Source organism: Ammospiza nelsoni, chromosome 3, assembly GCF_027579445.1.
Source record: "Ammospiza nelsoni isolate bAmmNel1 chromosome 3, bAmmNel1.pri, whole genome shotgun sequence".
NCBI classification, from domain to species: Eukaryota; Metazoa; Chordata; class Aves; order Passeriformes; family Passerellidae; genus Ammospiza; species Ammospiza nelsoni.
Genome location: NC_080635.1, coordinates 49,268,340 through 49,287,646, shown reverse-complemented (window position 1 = coordinate 49,287,646; position 19,307 = coordinate 49,268,340). Strand labels below are relative to the sequence as shown.

At 36.5% G+C, this 19,307-nt stretch overlaps 1 protein-coding gene across 1 annotated transcript in view; it reads right to left on the bottom strand.

Moving 5' to 3' along the window:
- SHPRH (SNF2 histone linker PHD RING helicase) overlaps window positions 1-19,307 on the bottom strand; it is a 48,493-nt gene that overhangs the window by 10,919 nt on the left and 18,267 nt on the right. The window contains exons 11-23 of the mRNA XM_059468936.1: window positions 18,614-18,692; window positions 16,523-16,686; window positions 16,176-16,432; window positions 13,301-13,422; window positions 10,758-10,846; window positions 8,882-8,971; window positions 8,201-8,308; window positions 7,562-7,704; window positions 4,569-4,742; window positions 4,190-4,252; window positions 2,976-3,201; window positions 1,939-2,082; window positions 645-746 (exon numbers count right to left, since the gene is read on the bottom strand). Of these exons, the coding sequence (XP_059324919.1) occupies window positions 645-746; window positions 1,939-2,082; window positions 2,976-3,201; window positions 4,190-4,252; window positions 4,569-4,742; window positions 7,562-7,704; window positions 8,201-8,308; window positions 8,882-8,971; window positions 10,758-10,846; window positions 13,301-13,422; window positions 16,176-16,432; window positions 16,523-16,686; window positions 18,614-18,692 (1,761 nt within the window). The remainder of the gene's footprint in view (window positions 1-644; window positions 747-1,938; window positions 2,083-2,975; window positions 3,202-4,189; window positions 4,253-4,568; window positions 4,743-7,561; window positions 7,705-8,200; window positions 8,309-8,881; window positions 8,972-10,757; window positions 10,847-13,300; window positions 13,423-16,175; window positions 16,433-16,522; window positions 16,687-18,613; window positions 18,693-19,307) is intronic.

The following is a 19,307-nucleotide window of genomic DNA, read 5'->3' as shown; positions in this document are numbered from 1 at the left end:
CATGTAACTTATGGTAAGCAAAAGGAGCACTTTTCATTCTGCAGTCCTTCTGATGGCATCAGCAGCTCTGTAACAGCTCTGAAAAATCCTCATAAAATACAAGTTTCAAACAAGAAACTCCACATATTTTCTATCAGCTTCACATGGTTGCAAAACCACCTAAATTTTGCTTAACTATGCTTACTTTAACATAAATGCACTTACTTAAACACTATGATCAAAATAACATACAATACATGGAGGTTGTCTGTTTTGCTGTTTTTTAATGTTCACTTTAACTCCAAAAGTGATTATCCTTCTGTTTCAGGTAAGCTCTTAGTAAAACACCAAAGGTATGCAGAGACAGACATAATTTTATAAGGCTTCTACTAAACATGGCCCAGTTAGTTTTAATGAAAACTTTACACATCTAAAACTATCTTATAGTTTAATAAGTATATAATTAAACAAGTAACTAAAATATATAATGCAATAAATAATTTTATGAGCACACAGTAACACAAAGAACAGCACACTGGATTTCAAAATGTGATCAATCTTCTCAGAAAATACAACTTCTTTAAGATGGAATTTTAAATAAAAATAATGGTAGGCTTCTTCCCTTCCACAGGGAAAGGTAAAGACCAGGGAACCATTAATCTTACTTTTTCCAGATTAGTGAGGTACAGAAGTTGTCCTAATTTCTTTTGAAGTTGTGATTTGGCAACTGCCTTGTCATTCAGAAGTTTCACTCGATTTTGCTCTACCTAAGAAAACAACATTAAATATGTGTTAAAAAGTGGGGGGAAAAAGTTAAGTTTTACAATAAGGCTTAAATTATTTTTTTTTGTGAAATTCAGAATATCTATTCATTTCCTGTACCCAGTATGAACACAGCACCATGAATGGGCTGAGATGCAGAATGCACATAAAATTGCTTTTTATTGTTTTACTTACATTATTAGTTCTTTAGACAAACAAAATTAAATTAAAATAACCCAAATTTTCAGAAGTTTCTTTTGAAGTTCCTTCAATGTATCATCTCTTTTCTTACAATTGTGTATACATATACCAGAATTAACTGCTGGTTGAAAAAACAATGTGTAAGAGACAATTATTTTCTTTATATTTCTTAGAAATGCCCACTTTTGATTTAACCTATACAAAGACAGAAACATCAAGTTGACTTTTTTTTAGATTAACTACAGCTGATAGTGAAGAAGTTCAATACTGCAGAAGAGGCAGGCACCTGAAGGATGAAGGCCAAAGAAATCAGCGTTTCTTTGATGGCTGCACATACATGTATAAATCTTAAGACTTTACTAGGCATTTGTTAAGCAAAGTGCTGCTTTTAAAAATTGTTTTAATACAGAGAAAAAATTTATTTCCTTATAAAAAGAAGCAATTTTATCTAACTCAATCTCACAGAAAAAAAGCACAAAATGTGTCTATAGAAAACACACTTCTGTTGGTGCAAAAAAAAATTAAAAGTTTAAATCAACCCAAGATTTTTTCTATCATCATAAACAGAGTCAGGGGTAGCTCAGAAATTTCAAAATACTGAAAAAAAGATTTTTCTTTGATGTGCTTATTTCTGTTTTATACAGGTATTTGTGAAAAGTATCAATATGGGTAAGGAATCAGGTCAACCTAATTTTCCACCCAGCTTGGAAAACTGGGCAACTGTAGAGAAAGGAAGTTGCTACTCCTGAAAGGGCAGCAGTCTCTTGGAAACATGCCACTCTGTCAGAAGGCTAACAAAATATATCAGAGTAACAGTTTCAAGCTCAAAATGGCCCATGTACTCAACCTAGCAAAATTCTATACTCCACCAAGCCTGTCTGAAATGAAAACAGAGACACATTATAGACATTATACATCGAACCAGATATAGATTTTAATTTTGTAGGAGGTAGGTTCCTTCAAAAAGAAGCCACTCCTTCCTGCCCAGTACTCTACCTCATGTGGCTCTATGATGTGGAGCACTGGTGGGTTTGGTTTTGGCTCATCAGGGTGACGCACTCTCAGCCGCTCTGTCGCCATGGCCAGCTCATCAATGGCAGACACGTGATCCCTGAGCACCATCCAGTACTCATGAAGTAACTGCAGGAAAACCCCAACAAGTGAGCAGCAGAACTCCATTGAGTTACACTTACATGACTCTGCCATACAATGTAAGATGAAATGTGAGAATCTTTTGGAGGAACAGATAATATTTCTTTACACCATTCAGCCATAACAACAACTAATTATAATGGAAAACAAGCAGTATAGACATACAGACATATAGACATTTTGCCTGCTCTCTTCTCCAGCCTCTATGGATAAACAAGTAGAAATAGCTGTCGCTCGTTTCTTCTACAACAATTAGTGTTACAATAATTAATGCAACTAAAAATTCAGATACAAAATGCCTTGCAAAACAAACAAAAAAAACCCTTGATGAATGAAAAAAAAATAGTTATTTCACAGAGTATCATTCTTGTAGCTCAGTGTATATAGGAGTAGTACAGACCACTGAATCAGTATTTCCAAGTTACAACAGATGGAATCATAACACTGTCTTCATTCTCATTGGTATAGTAGGTGCATCTTTTGTTTCCTAACATAAAGGCAAATGAAAAAACTGTGTTCCCTCTTCACAAGACTGAGGGTAACCTGAATTACAGAATGGACCAGTGCTGGATTTTCTGAGTCTTGTTATATTCTGATTCAAGTAAACAGATGAACACATTTAATTATATCTTTATGCTGTCTTAATAGATGCAATTACATTGCTTAGTAATTTGATTAGTAGCCAGTATAGCTTTTAGAAACTATTAGCTCACATATAAATAATTTAAAATCAAATCCTGTAATAAGCACTGTGGAAAAGGTTGGTAGGCAAACCCTAATTTCAGGAATACAACTTAGATGTGCTAATATTCAGCTGCAATTTGTTTTTAATAAATTAAATGGACCACACAACTGTTTGATCAGCATGTAATTTACTGTACCTTATATTCCTTTTTCCATGCTTCAAAGAGCTCCAGGAATACACTCCCTTCTTCAGTTACCCTAGCATCCATTCTGTGAGCTTTGGCAAAGGAAAGAAGAGCTTTCAAAGCACGCTCCGTTTCACTGGTTGCCCAGAGCCCTCTGCTTGTGGTGGGCAAACGGTCATCGACAAGCCCCTCTTGGTCTTCTATCATCTCCTCGAATATTGCCATCTGGCCTTTAACACTTCAAAACAAACCAAGCACAGCACTTAGCACTGATCTGGTACTTCCACATCCATCTGTACTTATTCAGCCTTCTTATATATGATTAAAGGATAATGCAAGCCAAGGAAATATAAACAGCTGTTTTATTACCTAATCAAAAGCTTGCTTTGAACACAGTGACCTCGGTACCAATCCTCAGGCCATTCTGTCAGCCCCAAGTCATCTATAGCTTTTGTAAAGGCTTACACATCTAAATCATCTTTGAGGAGTTATTAATGTCACATCCATTAAAAAAAATAAATTCTGACTTTTTATATAAGCAAGAATTACAGTTAAACTCGGATGGAAAACTTGCTGTGTATTACACTGTAAAAAACAGTACAGCTTTCCAGTTCTCTCCTTGACAAATAATGCTAATTTTAAAATAATCCATTCTTCCTGATTCCAGCAGTCATGAAGCAACAGAACTCCCACTGGTAAAGACTTCTTGAAATGTTTTCTCAGTAATCTCAAGACTTTTCAATCCAATTTTGACATTGTGAGGGATATGAGAGAGAGAAGTCCAAAAGAAAGCATGCAGAGAACTGTAATCTATGTCTTTCAGTACCACCCACTTTGCATACTTCTCTGACACCCCATGATGGTGTCACTTCTTTCAGCTTCATCCTGTCTGAGATCTCACATTGTAACACTGAATGAGGGTGGTATTACACCACTTGCAGCTGGACTGCAAATAAATATTTGCACAAATAGGAGTATGTGTTAAATTAGCATACTTGTATCTATACACATGCTTTCTGAACATGCCACCACTTCATTTCAGATGTATGGTCATATTGTAGTGGCTTGAGAGAAAGTGGCATGTATTCATTCCTTGGACACCATTTCTTCAAATGAAATTTACATAGAAAATGAAAACTAATAGAACTACTATCAAAGCCATCAGCAAGAAATCTCTGTCATTGGGTCATATACTTATTTCAAACTTTATAAAGCTATGAACTTACCTATGCATAAAGAGCTTTGACTCGTATTCTGTGAACAATTCATCAGCCTTACAAAAGACACAGCTGCAATACAGAAAATTGAAAACAGAGGCACTCAATTTCATCAGAAACAAAATTATCATAAGCCCCTATTCCAACATAAAAAACTACACAAAATTCTTTAAAAATAACAAAATAACAGTCATATGTACACTAATATAGCTAACACCAGAAGATTTTATAAAAGTAAAACCAAAGGTCATGATGCTAACAAATAGATCTGTGATATCTGTGTGCATACAGCTCCTGAGTACATAATAAAGGCTTCAGTATGTTATTTTAAATAAAGGAAAATTAAGTAATACACATCTAAAGTATATTTTCTTTTTTCAAGACCTACTTGTTAAGTGGCAGTCTAACAGGTCGCAAATGGCAGATAGTGGCAGCCTCGATGACTTGCTTAGAAGGAGGCCCTTCTAAGTTTTTCACTGCTTCTCTCACAATCTTCTGGAACTTCTTCACTTCATCCAGCTGGGTTGTGAGTAGGTATTGAAGGCCTCTGCAGTCACGGAATCTGATTTAAAGAAAAAGGGAAATTACTGTACACCAAGACACAAAATCCAAACTTGACTCAGTATTCTAAAGCAGAAGATAAGTAGCTAAATAGCAATCTAGGACAACATAAAAAATTTTAATAAAAAGGAAGCAAATGCTTATTCCTGCTACATGCAATGCTGTCAGAAATCACTCCAGTGTATCCCCAGAGCTGATGCCTGGTATCTTTAGAAAGACTCTTTCCAAGACTTGAGAGGTGTGGCCAAATACTAGTAGTGAACACCAATCTGCAACATTCTGGTCCACAATGCAGATCTACTAAATGGAAACCACTGCACATACAGTCTTACTTGTGTCTTCTGGCCAACAAAATTATTTTCAATGCACCTGTGCAATTCACAACAGACACACGCACACATCACAAAAATACACTTCATTCAGCAAGTTAGCTTTAAAGTTAAATTTATTAGATGGACATAACAGTAAACTATTCTTCTGAAACCTAGCTACCTAGCTGTCTTCTGTGATTGGAGGGGTGGTGCAGTAATGAACACAAACACAAACAAAAGTTAAGCACTTCTCACATTGCATTTTTCCTGAGAGCAGAGGTCTCTTGCTGAAAGAAAGTGCATCATTCCTACAAGGTCTGACGTTGATGTACAAGACTTTGGCTCTATGCAATATGGAAAGTCTGATCCAAAACATAAATTTTGTACAGTGCAGAGAGCAAAACACAGGTTTAACACTACAAAAGCTTGGCATTCAATAAAACCTACTTCAGTAACATGCATTTTAAAAATAACATAGACCAAGTTTGCCTAACCAGGTAGTCTGAAAATAAATGTAAATTGCAACCACAAGTCTGCTGTTATTATAATCAATTGCCAAATAATATCAGCTTTTATAAAAGTTTCCATCACTATACCATGGATTAATTATATCCAGTACTCAATTCAGAGTACTTGTTGCTTCCACCATTGACCAGTAGAACTTGATACAACACTGCTTTTAAAGTTTTATCTCATATGCTAAAATAAATTGAATAAGAATTTTTATCCCTGTGTTATAGAAGAAAGTTTAGTCACAGATAGCTTTTCCAAAGTTATACCATCTGTAAGCAGCAATTTAAGAAGATACTTTATAAATATCTAATTTCAAAGAAAAAAAAAGAGGGTGACACAAGCCAACATACAGATGGAAGGCATAATAGTTTTGCATGAACACGCAAACAATCCTTTCCTCATATTTGTTTTGATCAGAATGGGATGCTCTCAAAGAACCATGAGATGTTCATATCCAGACTAAGAGTGGCTGAGGTTGGAAGGGGCCTCAGGGTGTTGTCTTGCTCAAAAGCTCTCCTCAGGCAGAGTCACCCTAGAGCTGGTTGCCCAAGACCATGCCCAGACAACTTTTGAGTATTTCAAGGATGGAGACCCCACAACGTCTCTGAGCTACCTGTTCCAGTGCTCAGTCACCCTCACAGAAAAGAGCATCCCCTCATGTTCAGAGGGAACATCTTGTGTTTCAGTTTGTGCCCATTGCCTCTCGTGCTGAAGAAAAAAGAGGTTTTGTATTTTTATTTAGATTATTCAATAGAATTATGTTAAGTACTGAATATAAAAGATATATTTTCTTCAATCAGGAAGAAATTTCAACCTTTTGGAATCGTGATGGCAGAATAGTCAGAGTGGAGGATACATCTTTACATACGCGATTAAAATATGTGTATCTTGATTATTTAAATTTATACACACATTGTATAAACTTGTACACAGATGTATATACATACATTCATATATTTCATAAAGATAATAAAAATGTATTTGACTAAAACATGATTCAGAAAGATTGTATTTAAAAGCGTAAGTTCATGTATCTGAGAAAATTGCCTGAATTTAGACCACCAGAGCACTGTCCTTCCTATGTCTCTCTTTTCTGTGATGAACTCACAGAACTTCATCCAGAATGTACAAGAGGGGCTTAGGAGAAAAAGGTCTATTCAATCCTAAAATTAAGGGGAGACCTTATTGCTTTCTGTATTTATCTAATGGGAACATACAGAGAAGACTGAGTCAAACTTTGTCAAAGGCACCTGGCAAAAGAAAAAGAGACAATGTACACATGACGCAACACAGGAAATATTAACTAGGTAAAATAATTTTAATGCCTATTTTATCCACCAAGTAGGCCAAATACTGGAACAGACTTCACACAGAGACTATTGCATCTCCCTCCTTGGAGATGCTAAACAGGTCAAATCATTGTGCAGCTTTACTGGATTGAACAACCATGGGTCTGGATCTTAAGATGGGGGTTGATTTAAGCAACTTCTGAATGTCCCTTCTGAATTCATTACTCTGTAATTGAATGGTATACCGTTGTCTTGAAGATGAAACCAACTTCAAATTCTTTGCTCAGAAAAAGAGTGATGCTATTTCATGGTGTTACACAAGGATGTTCTGATATTATCTGTCTACTTTCCATTTAAGCAAGCCAATTTCTTTTACAGTTTACTCAATTTTAATGTAATAAACTTTGAATTCTTCTTACTCAGCAGTTTCATGAGTATAGAAGACTATAAAACCACAGTAAATAATGCAGAAGAACACTTCAAAGAACGCTTATCTAAGAGAATACAGTTATTTTCCTGCTTTTCTTTCCAAGTCTTCTATCTAGTTGTGCTTTTCTCAGGGACTGGTTTTGAAACATAATTGCAGTTTAGATGCTCTGAAGCAAAAATGTGTGCTATCTAATTGCAACAGTTAGCACAAACTAGTAAGAAGACCTGAGTAGATTTATCTGTATTTAACAAACAGCCTAATTCAGTAATTTTCTTACTTCTCTGCCATGGAGAGTTTACTTGTCTCCTGTTTGTAGTTGCAGGTAATTTCATTTTGCACACGTTGAACAAGCTCCTCATCGATGGCATACTGTATTGCTGTCTGGATGACATCCAACCACCAAGGAGAACCTGAATGTATCTGTATGAAAAACAAGAGATTTATCCTTGAACTTACAACAGAAAACCAATCTACTCATTGCAACAGAGGCATATACTGATCTTTAGGCCACAGTCTAACACAGACTGGCTAATTCCATGAAAAGTGGAGGATGAGAGTTTCATTAAAAAATATCCCATCTTCAGCTGACGTGTAGAAACATGACTAAGCAACTGTCTACATTCTCCACACATTTATATTCCTTCAGTAGAATCAGATTCATCAAGGCTATCTATACAGAACAGTCACACAGAGATACTGTGATCTCAAAGTTTCTTCCATCTCTCTCAAAGGAGATAAGAGATCATTTAAGCAGAAAAAGCAAAGGTCCTCGTGAAATTAAGAGAGCAACACTGAAGTGACCGTGTAATTTTAACGGGTGAAAGAAGATAAACAGCTAGAGTTATGGACAAAAAGATGAAAAAAATATTCTTTAAAAATGCCAGAAGTCAGAGACAAAACTTTAAGAGGTACCTGCCTTTCTCTGAAGTTCCCGAATGGTTTGAAGAACTGGCTGTAAGGCCTGATGGGCTTCTGCAACTTCTGCGTTGGATTTACTCATATAATGCTGTCGGAGTTGTTCTGCCTGTGTGGAAATAAGAGATTAAACTATGCACAAATCATACCTGTGAGGAATACTGCAAACATAAAAACTCCCCAACTACCATAGTAGTTTTAAGTGGTCACCTATCTATGTGCTACCCATCCTCATTTGTAAGCAATATTTAGCAATATTTTTTTTTCCTCTAGAATCCAGCATTTATTAGTAAGCCACAAAAAACACATGAGAAGACAAATCACTATAAAGATGCTAACTGTGCAACTTTGCTTTTGGGTAAGCCAAAACAACACAATAGGAATACAATGTATTACAAAAGGGAACTGGAATATAACTCAGTATTTCTACTTATCTGTGTTGAATAAGCAAACAATAAAAAGACCCCAGAACAGTCTGAGAACAGGACAATTGAACTTACTCATAAAATATACTCATAATATAAAACTTATAAAATAACAAGAAAGGCTTATGTATGTAGTTAACTCAAAAAAGCTATTTCTTTTGAAAGGAAAAGAATTGTTTCTTTTGTTAGGGAAAATGCTGAGGGTACAAAAATAAAAACGTGCTCTACATATTCATGTAAAAACAAAAGATGTTTACCTCTTCTGCAAGTCGGCTGTCACGCAAAGTTGGGGGAATTCCTGGGTGCTTTGCCAACAATTCCATCAAATTATGTGTAGAATGAAGTCTCTAAATATACACAAAGTCAAGAGCAATCATGAAAAAATCCATTAGAACATCCATGACAGGAAAGAGCAATGAAAGCTCTGAAGAGCAATGAAAGCTTACAGCAAGAAATTAGCATGAATTTAAAATCAGTTTTGCTTTCTCTGCTAATCTGGAAGCATCTTATAAAGAAAAGAAAGATTCCTTTCCACATTTTACTGAGATAGGAAATGATAGGAAATTAAATATTAAACAGACCTTCTTTAACATCTCAAAAGCGAATCAGCAGGCAAGTGTGACACCAGGTCATCAGATCCTATGCCATATTCACCCTCCTAATTAAAATAGGCCTTGACTATTATGAAAAACAAATTATCTCAGGGGACTTTCTTTGGTGTCTTTTGGAATATTCTGAGTATTCATTTAGCCTATCTAAAGCAAAATAAAGTGCAAGGAAAAGACCAGATACCAAGAGCTATAATAATTTTTCATATTCTTCATTTCTCTGAAATAAAAGATATTGAAAAACACATGACCTTTAGGTAGACTTTTAGGGAAAATAAATTTGATTATTAATATAAGGAAACTCTGTTCCTCTTCTCTGGCTTCACTCTTTGTTTCTCAAACCAGACCAAAAATATTATGCTTCCTGCACAGCTCCCACAAACTCATAGTAATAACCTCCACTATCATAAACTTGTGCCCTTCTCACATCCTGGATTCTCTTCACCTCTGCCCTATTACTATTTCAGTCACTCAAGAGGACTGGCCAGTAGTGATTTGCCTTTATCCCAAAGAGCTAATCCTACACAATTGAGAAGACTTAACAGAAGCAAAATTTTAGTACACTAAGGCATCATTAATCAGCATATATTTCAAGGGGGAAAAAATTAACTGGACTGTACAATCCAGTAGAGCAATTAATAACCTATGCGCAGCTTAACAAGTTTAGGCTAACACCTCTATGATAGGCCAAAAAAGCCACCAGGAAGTCACAAAGGAAAAAGAATCAAAGAAGCACAGCAGAGGCATCAGGTGACCACATGCAACACAATCAAACAATAATTTGCTCATAGAAGCAAGTAAAGAAACAGACAACTGATCACTTATCTATGTATCACTAACATTTTAAATCTCTTATTATGCTGAAGAAAATTTTGGTCAATTAATAACTGATAGTTCTGGACGAACTGTAAATATGTTACTTAGAGAACTATGACTTTTCTACCAGGAAAATATATTCATATTTTTAAATAGTATTCAAAAGGCTAATCGTATTCAAAAGTCAAATGCCCAAAGAGAAAAGGCACTTCAATTCTTTTCCATGTTTTGATGCCCTCTTATCTTCTGCAGTGCAAGTACTTTATTATTCTCTATCATTTGGCACATTAATATCACTCTCAGTGCAAACTCTGCATTCTGTAATTGCAGGATATAACACTTAATGTGAGCAGTCACAGTCACATGAACCAGACTAGGAATTCAGCTTGTTAACTGTAGTGCAGAACAGCAGGTGGAGATCATACACTGCTTCAGGGACATCAAGAAAACTCACAAGTAGATTTTTATAAACACAGTAGCTTTTTTTTTTTGTTGTTCAAAAAAAAAGGGAAACATAAAGGTCATGGGACAGATTCCTATCTGAAGATTATGATCAAAGATTGTTATCAAAGATTGTTATCATTAAAGCAGGCTGAAAGAGTAATTCAGCATACCATTGGGATGAAGAAAAAACTGACCTGTTAAATTAAAGTATTTTAAAGTATTCCAGTTCTTAACTATGCTTCTTTACATTTCAATGCTCACTCACTTGCAAGGAATCTGTTTTGAGCTTTTCTTTGTGCTCTTCGGATGATCTCAGTACTTCTCTGTACAGCTCCGCAGCCAATGCATATTCTCCTGAATTAAAAAAGAGTAGCAAAAACACAGACACATTGTGTTGGATTTTAAATATACAAACATCTACGACCTTACAAGTGTTACATTACTTGTAACATACTAAGATGTTCTCAGAGAGTCTCTATATTAAATGCCTGTCTTCAAGCAATTCTTTCCTAGTCATTCCTCCCCTCCCAAAAATTGGTAAAAAATAGAATATGATATTCTACAAAGACTTATACAGTTTTCAAATTAAATATCTTTTGTCACGGTAAGATCTGTAAACCTCTTAAAATATGTATTCATGGTTGCATAAATCAAAAAAATATCATGTTGCACTTAAAAAAATCATCCACAACTCACTGCAGTGATGCATTGCTAAATTTGCACTGTAAATGCATTATTCACTCTCCCAGTGAAAGCCATCAAAGTTGTGTCATACTTCAGAAATGCAGAAATGATTAGGTACATGCAGGAAGCATAACTACTGATGTAAGCTGCCAGCATCACAATCACTCCTCAGAAAATAGCTGATATCAATTAAAAAGAAATACAAAATTGAAGTTGTGTATGGAAAAGCAGTGAAAAAATAAATCCATCTTAATTTGCTTTTCTCAACTGATGGAAATTTACTTAGCCAGTAATACTCTTAGAGACTCTTAAAACATGGAGAAGCAGAGAGAAAAGAAATGCATAAAGACAGATAAGAGAGTAAAACAAAAACCATCATCCTATCTATATGGAAGTATAACAATTTTATGGCAACAAGATTTGTTGTTTCTTACATTGAAAGAGTTGCATTTGTAAGGGTGTAGTCCCACCATACAGGATGGCAATTACCAAAAACGGCCAAAAGTTATGTGCTGAATTTGCTAGTTTGAAGCTTGTCAGGCCTCCCCTGAATTTTTCCTTCCCTGCCAGAACCTTTTACTTGGCTTAGCTGTGATAGCAATTTCTGTAATTCACTAGGTGTCTATGGCAAATTTTTAGTATATTTTTAAACTTCTGTTTATCTTTGTGTGGTACAAACACAGCTTTCTATAGACAGCAGTAACAAGCAGTTATTCCATGTAGAATGAGATATTTACAACTACCACAATGATGTAGTGTAGGGAAATAGGCCTAGTAAAAATAGCAGAGGCTATTGACAAGTAAAGATATAGGATGCAGTGTAGAGTACAGCCATGGGATGCTAAGAGATGGTGCACAGGCTTGGCAGTGAATAAGAAAGCCATGGCTATAAACAACTCACCCACAGTCAAAGAAATGCAGACTTAGAGCTGGACAAAACTGGTTTTAGGGGCAACAAAGAGAACAAAGAAAGAGTATGTAACATTCATAAAAGGCATCATGTCCACTAAATTCAGCGTTTTCATGGAGCTGCAGACCAATGAAGAAAGAGAAAGATGCAAACATGCTAGCAAACATAAAAATGACCCTCACTGGACTCTTGTGTGAGGAAGAAACCATCAACACAAACATCTTATTCCTACTGATGAAGGTAGTGACAACTGGCAATTGCACTGCCACCACATCTACGAAACCATTGACCTCAGGGTCCAGATGAGCTTAAGTAGAAAGGTAAGCAGAAAAGCAGGACAAGTAGAAACAAGTAAGTGTGATTGTTACTCTTTTCTTTGCCTGTAGCAATAAATTTGGACTAATAATAGACCTATAGATTTTCAATTATACTAAGATTAAATTCATGGCCTCACTTTTATGTAAGGTGTGCTTCCTCCTTCCTGATAAAGAAGACTGAGTGTAAGGGTAATACTGGGGGAGGAGTTACAGACCAGAATTCTGCCTCTTTTGTCCTGCTTTTGTTTCTCATCAGGTGAAATTTTTATCAATCTGGTTTTCAAAATAGGCCAAACATAATTTTTGCTACTAGTGCATTTTAGAAGCATTACATCTGTATGTAACTCTTTTTAAGCACTTAACTGTATCAGAAGCACTTATCTCCATGCTGCAATTGTAACAAAGTATTTCAAACCCACTAACTACAGATTAAAGAATCTGAATATAGTCCTTCTGTGAGGCAAGTAAGAGAAAAGGCAGTTTGCCTGTTCTCTTTGAAGGAAGACTTGGACATGAGCTGGAAAAATTCAAACAGCCTGTCAACTTTAGAAGAACTTGGAAAAGTGGCATTTTTACACATTCATAATAATTTATTTTGTGGGACACTCAAGATTCATATAATTATTTTTGTTTCTCATTCAAAGCTTTTTTGCCTCATAATTTAGACAAAATCGATATTGACAGAGCTGTCTAGCAGGAGCAGCAAAAGGAATCTTAGCAGTCAGCATGGCTGGGGGCACAAGGGAAGCCCAGAAAGCAGTACTGATAAACAAAAGCAGGTTAAGTACAACTACACAAGTATGACTTCTTTTAACTTCCCAGTACACAGAGATGGAGCATATCCTTTACTCCTGTACTGAAAGGACTAGAGGATATGCTATAGCCCTTTGGTCTTACCTTTAATGATATGGATACCAGCTAAGCCATTGAGAGCACACACCAACTGCCGGTGAGCTTCCTCACACTCTGTTCGACACTTCTTTTGCAGAGAGGCCAACAGTTCCTCCATGGTCATGGTGCTGAAAAGGAGACCAAATGGCTTGAATTAGAAACAAAATCACAGTAGAGAAAAGTAAGGGGGTCATGCTGAGCAGCATAGCAGATCATTACATGCATCCATGGGTTTTTTTGAGATTTCTTGACTTATTAAAAAACCTCTAGCTGTCACATTTTCTTCCTGCTAGAGCTTTACCCTAACTTGAATGCGTCCAGAGGTTGCCGTCTCCTGGAACACCAAGAAAAAAGGAGCAAGAAGAAAATTTGAACTTGATAAAATAATCCTTCATGGGGCAAAATATTGTTCTCCTTTTGTTAGCGGTGAACTGCAAACAAGCAACATAGACCTCATTTTGTCAAAAGCTGTTCAGATGAAAACAGCTATGACAGACCACACTTCTACCCTCTGCTACCAATCTAAACACAAAACACATGAAGTGTCAATATAAAGAAGAAAATGTGTGAAATGAGAACAGAGAAGACTAGCAAAAATCATTCTAAACTTCCTTTTCTACATTTGTCATATCTGCAGATTATGACAGGAATTTTACCAGAAGAGAATTAGCTTCACGTAAAAATACCAGAAATGAAAAGAGTGAAGTGGGAACAGAAATGAGGAGGATGCAAGAAGGAAGCTTGAAGGGTACCTTGGAGTAAAGCCACAGGTTAAAGAATCAGAGGACTGGTATGAAGAGACAGGAGAGTAAACAATAGCAACAGCCTACAAGAGATGACCTGAGGCTGCTCCAAATACCAATTGCTGCTGTTACACCAGACACCACTCCCCTCCACTGAAACCCTGCTCCTCAGCCTCATTCACCTTCAGGAGAAGCATTCACTATTTGATGTTCAGCACCGTGGAACAGAGTACTGAACTCTTGCACAGACTGGGCTCCAATTATGCTGGAAGGATGCCCTTCCCTAGGCCTTTATTTTACCTTCCTTGCAACATTATTCCAGTTGCAGAAACTGATTCTTGGTTTTATAGTACAGTGTTACACCAGAATCAGCTTTAAATCAATATAATCACTATTCAAAATTACTGAATTCTGCAAAGGAAATACTAAATACACATAACATATGCTGATACTTCCACCATTGCTACTTACCTTTTATTTTCAAAACCATCAGGAGTTCCAACAAAAATTGTTACAGCAGAAGGATGTACATATAAAACATGCAATTAGATACACAGCCTGAGACTACCAACTAAGGCAAACAGAAGTGGTTTTTACTCAAGCTAATTAGGAAAACCTAGAAAAATCTCTTTTGAGAGCTTTTTTTTTCCTGAGTAGATCTCATTTACTGCCTTCACTACACAGGTGGGAGAAAAAGGTCATCTATCATAGAACAGAATATGCTCCAAACTCAGGTTTTTAATCCAGGCCCATGTTTCTTATCTATATGCTCCAGCATCAACTTTCTTATTTCAGGAAATTTCTGTTATTCATCAAAGGTCCTAGCAGAGAATTTCTTCATTATTCTCCTACACATAACCAAAGACAGGAACTAAATCTTCTCTCTATCCTGGGAATGTTCACTGCTGTAGTCAAGTTTGGGTCACAAAAAAAAGGTATGTAAACAGTGCTGAAAATTGACTTTTCTCTGGACAGGTGATTTTAAGAAAGATTTAATTTTCATTGCTGGCTTTTCCATCAGTTACTACGCAGCTGTCACCGTGCAACCATTCCACCAAAATCAACACAAGATGAAGCTGTTCCCACCATGCTCTGCTCAGTTTACATATATTTCATTTATACTACACTGGCTCATTTTAATGCAGATAATCTTGTATGATGGGTGGGAATATTGATTTGAGTCCCTTGCTTCCACATTAGCAGACTGCCACAGTAAGTGCTACAGCACAGTGGCTAACTATTGGTTTCTGTTCAAGTAGAAGCAAAGTCAGCTTCAGCTGCTTAGGCACTGCAGGTGCCCTGTAGAACAAAGAGCAAGGAGTAGGACACAAAACTTCTAACAACGATTGAAAGAGACTGAATAGAATGGATGGAATAGGAAACAGTAGCAATAACACTGGCAGCGCTAAAAGTGGAAGTTCTTCCCTATATGTAGTTTAAGAAAGAAACACAGATGTCCCTCTGAGAGGCTGGGATGGAAACAGCCTGCTCTTTCACAAACTCCTTCTAACTGACTGAAAAGATAGCAGCTACATTTCACAACAGGACTGGCAATATGGGGTTTTTTTGGTCTAACAAAAGCTGAGACCACACTGGTAGTTGCAGAGCACTTATGGGGGAAGATGATCTTGAAAGCATGCAAATGAAAGAGCATTTGTACAGCTTTCAAGTTTGGATCTATATTTACAAATTCTGCAACCTCAAATTAACATTTTCTTTGAACTAAAGAATTATTCCATACTGTTGATTAAATTCTTTCATTGTTCTCATTCATGAATGTGAACTTTGTACAAGACAAAAAAAAAAGCAGTGGGCTTATTTTAAAACAAAAAAAGAATCTAGTTTGTTTCATACTCAATCTGTTACCTGCAACACTCTAGTCATAGTAAGGTTAGAATGCCACTGGAGAATCAAATGCCTTCAGTACTATGTTCTTTAACACAACAATTACACTAATGAACCCACTGTGCCTGTTCAGCTTCTGAGGTCATACTACCCTGGTGTGCCACAATCACACATTTAACTAAAGAAGCTTAAATTAGGCTTATTTGAGGACTGTACAAGAACTTGCACTGCTGGAGACAATCAGAGTTTTGCTTTGGATAAAGTAGGCCATTTAAGAAATTAGAGAAATTCACCTTTTCTGTAGCGGCAAGAACTCTCCCCGAACAGCTTGTGGGTGACAGCAGGCCTGCCTGAGCCGTAGCAAAGGGTATAGAATAGAAGTCACAGTCCTTCTATCTAGGCTGCTAAGCTTAAGAGTCCAGTCTGAAATCTTCCTGAGTTTTGCCAATGCATCCTGGCAGCACACCTCGTGCTGGCGATGATAGAAGTGTCTCTCCACAGGAGAGAAGTGAAGCCAGTGTATATTTTCTGTCTGAGGGGGAATTTGAATCTGAAATTAAAAAAAGAAAGTAAGTAATTTGCAAATAAAACTATTGATAAATGATGTTCAGGAATTCTAAAACTCAAAACTTTGATTTACTTGGTCAAGCACATCCTTCTTTGCTGATCTCCACATGATCTTTGCAATTAGACTGTAGAGAGGTCGGGGATTTTTCCTGCAATAAGGCCGATATAGTAGCTGGTCCCACCAATGCTTGACCCAGTAAGGATCAACTCCAAGAAAAAGGACTAATCCATACAAATCTGCCAAGAAAAGAAAGTGTTTGTGTTTTAATACTTTGCAATACATCTCAAAAAAATTTAACTGTCATACAAAGCCTATGAAGCATAAACCACCTCCATTCTGGCCTTTATCTTTTGCACTTGTTTTCCAGTCATTCCCTCAGCAAAATATTTAATTTGAGGCAGGGGACTGGGTGGTGGAAGGTGGGCGTTCTCTCCTTCAGCTCGTTTTTGTTTTCCACACAACTTGAGAGAATTTAGCTGTTTGTGAGACACTTTCCTAATTTCAAGCTTAGCAGAAGAAAGCAAAGAATTTAAGCCTATTCAGAGCAGAGACAAGAGGCAGAAATTACATGATTGCATATATTTAACTGGGTTTGCCAGGTTTTTCTAAACCAATATTGCTCAGCATCATTACTCCAGAGCCTGCTGTGCACCAACTGTCTGCTGCCCACAATCCTAGAAGGGGCTGCAATTCAGAAGAATTTTCACTTCTCTACTAATGCATAAGAAATTAACAAAAGACACTTCAATTGTTTTCTTGCTAATTGAGAGAATACATCTTGCTAATTCTGCCTAATTCAGAAACCCGTCACTTTTTGGAATGAAATTTAAGGATGTCCTGACTTTAAATGTCTGTCTTAATTTTACTGGAAAAACACAGAAGCACACATTTAAATGCTGCATGGGGATACTGCAGAAGCAGAGATATGTGATGATATCTCCTAGTTCTTGAAAATCTGGTAGCTACATTCCTTATTCTGTTAGCTTTATCATAATTCAGTATTCAGCTGAAAACATCAAGATATTCACCAAATACAACACAGACCAGAAGAAGAAAAATCCAGGGAATCATTTCTGTGCAAGAAGCAATTGTTTACCCAGAGGTCCTATCCCACCGCATTACAGCAGCAGTGGCACAGATTGAAATGAGTCAGCAGTTTTCATCCCTGAAGTGATGGGGCTGCCTTAGAGTCTGTCAACATGTATTATGAACTGTGTGATATTTCAGATATGTATTAAATCAACACAATCACACACAGGGCCTTGAAGGAGTTCATCACGACACTAAAATCAATCATTTCTTTCTGCAGCTTTGCTTTATTAATGCTGTATTCTCGCAACTATTACATGTATTTATAAATTTAATTCAAAATTCCATTATGAATTAATCTGAAATATAAATTTTTACAACTTCGTATCCAAACAACAGTCCACAAATGCTTACACTGATTTATCCACTTTTAAACACATTGCCCCAATGTGTACCATATATTCCAAAATCCATCAGAGAACACAGGGAGACAAAGCAGTTAGTCAGCTCCCTTTCTTTTATTCTATCTCTGTCTGAAGCCTGTCTACAGAAACTGAGCACAACACAAAAAAAGACAAGATAAATGTCACCTGCTAACATACAGCTACCTACTCCACACATCTCAAGTCATTAAGTCCTTACATAAGGACTGGAGATGGTTTCATAAGGTTTAGTATGATTTTTAGAATTTATATTCATAGCAGCAGATGCCCACAGTAGTTCATACAGAGCTATGCAAAAAGCAAATAAAGCTTTGCTTGCTGTATTTGACAGTTCACAGGATTCTGTAACACGAGCAGACTATCTGCTGTAAAGAAGGGTTAATATTTATCCACTCCACTAAGTGAAAACTGAAGAACACACTTGAATCAGCTATTAGACACATAGCTTCTCTGCTCCCCAAAGTATTTGTCTAACTCAGGGAGACAAAAAGATTTCAGCTCTTCGATTTGTATATTGATACATGTATTGATGGCTTTATTATTATTATTATGCTTAAAGTTTATGGCTTACAAAGTTAGAGTACCTAGTGAATTCAGAACAAAGCTAGCAGACATTTTAATTCCTTCAAAGCCCCACCTAGTTATCAGCATAGGGAAAGCCCTGAGATTACACCACTACATAAAATCTCACCTTCTAATCCTCGCTGCACAGGAGTGCCACTGACACACCAGCGATTGATTCCACTCAAACGGAGTGCCATCTCAGCAGCCTAATGAAAGGACACAGAGCCAATGGTAGGAAAGGAAAAACAGAGCGGAACACAGTCTGACAACACCTGGATCTTATTTCTGAGAAGTCTGAACATCTTTTCAGCATGTACCCTTAGACCTAGAAGCAGCATTGGTGCAATATATTATAAAAACATATATAACATTTTTTATCTTTTTAGAAGGTAACTGAAAGCTGACAAAAGCCATGTCCTCTTCCAAGCAATTAAGTGCAATTAAGGGCTCACAGAAGGCAAACAAATAGCAAAATAAACTATATGCTTAAAAAATTCTAAACATTAAAGCCTGTAAGGCATTATGTAAGTAGCATTTTTGTCTTCCTGTATTGGGCTAAAAAACTGAACAGACTAATTAAAATAATCCCCCCTGCAGACTGTATCCCTTGAGTTTGCAGACAGACTGCTGACTATTTTAGTTTCTAGACCCAAAGGACACATCTATGCCTCTGAGCCCCATCACTGAACAAGGCTAGTGTCTTGTTGAAAACTATCAAGCACCATATACAACATGATGACCTAGTTCTTTAAACTGTCAGTATAGATTAAGTTAAGTATGTTTTGAGCTGGATATACTTCACAATCTTCCAAAATTCCAAC